At 42.7% G+C, this 4794-nt stretch overlaps 1 protein-coding gene across 14 annotated transcripts in view; it reads right to left on the bottom strand.

Moving 5' to 3' along the window:
* Unc80 (unc-80 homolog, NALCN channel complex subunit) overlaps window positions 1–4794 on the bottom strand; it is a 191719-nt gene that overhangs the window by 39469 nt on the left and 147456 nt on the right. For all 14 annotated transcript variants that reach the window (XM_031367798.1, XM_031367795.1, XM_031367789.1 and 11 more), the window contains 4 exons: window positions 4177–4445; window positions 2340–2474; window positions 1827–1965; window positions 1104–1200 (listed from right to left, as the gene is read on the bottom strand). In XM_031367798.1, coding sequence (XP_031223658.1) covers window positions 1104–1200; window positions 1827–1965; window positions 2340–2474; window positions 4177–4445 — 640 coding nt within the window. The remainder of the gene's footprint in view (window positions 1–1103; window positions 1201–1826; window positions 1966–2339; window positions 2475–4176; window positions 4446–4794) is intronic.

The raw sequence follows: 4794 nt of genomic DNA, 5'->3' as shown, positions 1-4794 counted from the left end.
TAAGAAAACATCTAATTAAAAAAAAAAAGTGACAAGTTTCAGAACTTGATGGATTTGGAGCTAAAGCTTTGACACATTTTTGGGTCCTAATATATCTATGATGGCCTAGAAAAAGGAGGCAAGAAGTCAGTGTATTTCCTGAAAAAGTAAAGGATTTTGCTGTAGTTTACCGAGTTCTTAATGTCAGTGAGAATCTGAGGCATCTAATTGATGATGTGTAGAATACAAAATAGAACAGGATGTTCGCGTTCATTCTGGAATGCTTCCTGGAGCTGGGCATTGCACGAGGGACAGGGACCTGGGAGCAAGACCTTGTTGTAGACTGCAGATTTTCTTCTATTAAAGACCACAGTTAGCCTGTCTACCTTTTGCAGAATGTTTATTTCTCATTAGAGATGACAAAAACCCAGGGCTTACTGGGTACATTTTTTTTTTTATCCCTGATGTTTCTTTCCAGAAAAGAGCTCAATTAAGACAAATCCTGGCTACCTCTCGTCCTTTATTATTCGGTTGTAGAGGGGAGGAGATGTTCATCTAAAGAGCAAATATACAAAGACAGTGAGCAAAGGAAGCTTGGTTCCTCTCTCCCTGGAGTGTGTGCCAACAGAACAGGTTGTTAGAAGGAGATGAAACTTATGTGTCCGACCAGAGCCAACTTCCTGGAACTAGGGTGACTCACTTTCTATGTGAATCATTTGCTTTCCTGTTAGTGTCAAAACAAAACAGGAGATTTATATCACTGTCGTTTGTGTCCTCAGTCCTCAGAGGGGGTTTTCATAGATGGTTTAAATGTCTGTTATGAAATTTTGTCTGCTAACAACTTATAATTATGTAAGTGGAAAAATATATTTTTTTTAACAAGTGTAAACATCCTTGCCTCTGTATAGAACTCCAAATTTGGGGATTTCAAATTCAGGAAGATTTACAGTATTTTTTCAGGACTTCAGCTATTAAAAAAAAACATTCTAAATTTGGTTTTTAGGAGATTGCTCATCAGAATGTTACAGAAAGATGTGCCAAACATGAGCTTCCTCATTCAGTTTCATTCCTTTCTTACACCTACTCATCACAAGGGACAGAGAGGAAGGCTGCGGTGACCTCACCTTCGGAATGACTCGGGAGCATAAGCCACCACAGTGACGCAGAGCTTGATGGCTTCACTGATGGAGAATGTGAGGTCTTCATTCCCGTAGCAGAAATCTGCAAAGATACAGTGAGCGTGGTGACTCCAGGGGAAGCAGCCAGCATCCCCACTCATATCCTCGTCTCGCCCCTTGCATTTGGCCTTTATCTCTTAGATTTTCACTTCTGAATTCTGCAAACTATACACTTCTCATCTGAAGAGAACCAAATCTTGCTTCCTACATTCAAACAACGGGATCTCAAATAAGGGAGATTTTAACAATCTTACCTAACAGAAGCTACTCAGGCATTTTAATTGCCTGAGGCAGAACAGAAAGCTTTATCTTTGAATTATATCTAATTCTATACATTACATAAGCACGAAAGACTGCTAGAGAAGTCTCTTTGCTTAGAACTGATGAAATTAAACTGTTCGAGTAGGGGTCTACTGAGAAATGGTTTACTATGATTCTCATGACAGAGGATTCCTTATTCTGTAGAGTCTCAAGAAATTGAAGACAAGAAAATTATAAAAAAATCTACTCACTCAAAGTATAACGTTGTTCTATTTGTTTTTGATTTTGTTGTATATACTATATAATAACTTTAGTTATGAATAGTTATAACTGAGTATAGATATACATGCGTTTATTAGAATAATCACAATAGGAAAAAGAATGCAGGGGCGGGTGTGTCGCACTTGCCTAGTGACTTAAGGGGCTTCTCAGCTTTAACCAGCTCTAGAATGTCCAATATATCAGTGGTTTCTCCCTCCAGAGACTGCAGCAAGTCAAACAGACACTGAGCAGACACGCCTTTGCTGGACCCAGTACTGGCAGCATCCTACATAAAAACAAAACGAAAGAAACCACTTTCAGTTTATTGATTGTCATGTTGGTACTAACATGGCCAACTGGAGAGTCAAAATTTATAAGTGCAAATACATATACATATGATGATATATATCATACATATCATATGCATATATTATAATATCTATGTGCAATTCAACTTATATAACTCTGTCTGACATTCTGCTGAAGAATTTTAGGGTTCTACTAAGTGCCAGCAGGAAGTCACACACATTTCAAGCTTCCCTCCTGCCCACTCTGGAGTTTTGCAACATCCCTGCCTGCCTGCCTCTGCACTCTGCCCAAACACAAGTGATGCTTGACTCCCTTTGGTAGGTTTTCACTAGTCACTCAGATCTTACTCACTGGGAACTCCAGGAGAGGGGCCACACTAGCAAACAGCTGGAGCACAAAGGGTTTCCGGTGTAGGATGTAGAACTGGTGGCAGGCAAATTCGATGGCGCGACGCAGCTGTGGGTTGCTTTCATAGTCTGAGTATACCTACAGAGAAATAGCCCCATACTTAGAAAATGGCTTCACAGTGTGCCAGAGGAAACACAGAAAGGGGCTAATGGTTCCCGCTGGTAGTATGGAGTGTAATATAGCATCAACTTTCTTGAGATAATTTGGTAATAGACATAAAATTCCTATAAACCATAAACATTTTTTCTGCTTGTTTTCCCAGGAAGCTTATGACTAGACATTTATTTCAATGAAAGACATAGACACAAGGTTTACCTAAAAATCCCTGCTTCTGACTAGTTGTAATAGTGAAAAACTTGAAATAAGTTAATTATAAGTGGTAGCTTGTTGAGTGGATTATGGTACATGTATTGTGTAAATATACCACACTTTCACTCTCTACCCATCAGTTGGTGGACACCCGGGCTGTTTCTTGGCTGCTGTGAATAGAGCAGCACAGAACACGGACAGGCAGGCATCTCTGTAGTGGCTGCAGCATCCTTTGGGTGCACAGCCATGAGGAGTACAGGTGGATGGTGTGGTAGATGTGTGTTTAGCTTCTAGGCACCTTCACTCTGATTTCCAGAGGTGCCACCAGCTTGTGCCTTTCACAGCCCTGGGTGAGTGTCGCCCCTTCCCACATCCTCGCTGGCATTGTCCTCATTTGTTCTAGGGGTTTGTCTGTTGGTTTGAGACCTTTGTCCATTCTGACTGGGGTAAAATAAAATCTCAAAATGACGTTAAGTGTAGTTGTTGATGCTCTAAAGCTTAATAGCTGTAGGAATTCACACAGTGGTCTTTATTACTAGAAGAAGGCTATCCATTTGAATATATAGTCCGATGGAGTTTTATTTCCATGCCTGAGTGTAGCTAGTCAGGGAACAGAAATGTTTTCTGGTAAGAAGAGTGGCAGTGACCTGCATGTTTTGTTTAAACTGTGTTGTCTCAACTTTGCAGTGAGTGTAATCATGTTGGGTAAAAGAGGAAATGATATTACTTGAAAATGAAGCAGACAGTCTTGTGGTTGAAAACAGGCTTCTTGCCATCATTGGATGAAGCAGATTGTATTTTGTACAAAAGTACGCTACTTTCATAATGTTCATTAAAATGTTTCCCCAAACAGGCAGCTGGTCCCAGGTCCTGTCTGAATTATCTTCAGTATTCTACTCCCAAGTAGAGCCAGGTGCACACTGGACATGTGAAACAGAAAATCTTGCTAAAGACAACTCCTCCTATCCCTTGCACCTAAATTTATGGCACTAGACATCCCTGTTCAAGCTGAGGTCACGACAGATGGCAGTCTGCCATCCAGCTCCCTCAAGGGCAGCACAGAGTGTCCCTCACTGTCTACGGTACCTGCACTACCACAAGGCTTGGTGGAAACACTCACTGCTGGGCCCTCACACACAGTTTCTTATTTGGCAGGTCTGAGAGGGGGCCCAACAGAGGGCATTGTTGGGGGATACTGAGGCTGTTGACCCAGATGTCACATTGTTTGGAGTCACCATCCTGTGCGACATGGGGAAGACTATCCCAGTTCCTAACTCTGGGGCCGGATCTCAGGACAGCACTGGACAGGGTGAGCTCTTGAAAAATCTATGTGCGGATTCCACTGGGTGCCTTCTGCCGTAACAAAGGAGATAACTTTGTCATGGAAACACTGCCTTACAGATACTGTTGGATGGCTCGGTCTGAGCAGGGCTGGGTTACTTTTGTAGCTGGGATAGGAGACTGCAGGCACCTGCAGCATGGTGGGGAGAATCCACTGGTAGCCGCTGAGAGAGAACAGGTGGTTGAAGTGGACAGCCGTGTTGATGACAGTGGCGGCGTACTGCCTGAGCAGGGCGCTGTCTTCTGGGTGGAGAATCAGAGCTCCGTTGAACACATTGAGGAAAAGCATGATTTCATCTCCCCAGGGAAACTCGCTCGGCATGCCCAGGAACATCTCCTCCAGGAGTTGGATCCACAAGCTTTTCTGCAAGGTGTCGAGGCCAAACAGTTCCTTCCCAGCTGTGAGAACAGGAAACAGCAGAGGCAGAATTAGCCCCACACCAGCCCTGTCAGCACAAGCCACGATCAAATGCCAGGGCGAAACTATTTCCCATTTATTTGTTCTCATTCCAGAATATGGACAGCCAAAAGGGTTCCCAGCACAACTTCCTGAATTTCTTAAGGATTTGTGCACACTTTGATTGTACTCTAGGCAAGTCAGGACAGGTACTTGCAGTGTTGTGCTGTTAAATAAACTGCATCGCTGCAAGAGATATTATTGTAGTTGGACAATGGTTAGGGCTGGAATCAGTGTCTGCTTTTTTTTTTTTAATCTCTGTTTAGACCAGAACACTTACTCTCTCTCTCT

This window comes from Mastomys coucha, unplaced genomic scaffold (assembly GCF_008632895.1).
Source record: "Mastomys coucha isolate ucsf_1 unplaced genomic scaffold, UCSF_Mcou_1 pScaffold14, whole genome shotgun sequence".
In the NCBI taxonomy this organism is placed as follows: Eukaryota; Metazoa; Chordata; class Mammalia; order Rodentia; family Muridae; genus Mastomys; species Mastomys coucha.
The sequence above is the reverse complement of the archived record's forward strand: the minus strand, read 5'-3'. Positions and strand labels throughout refer to the sequence as shown.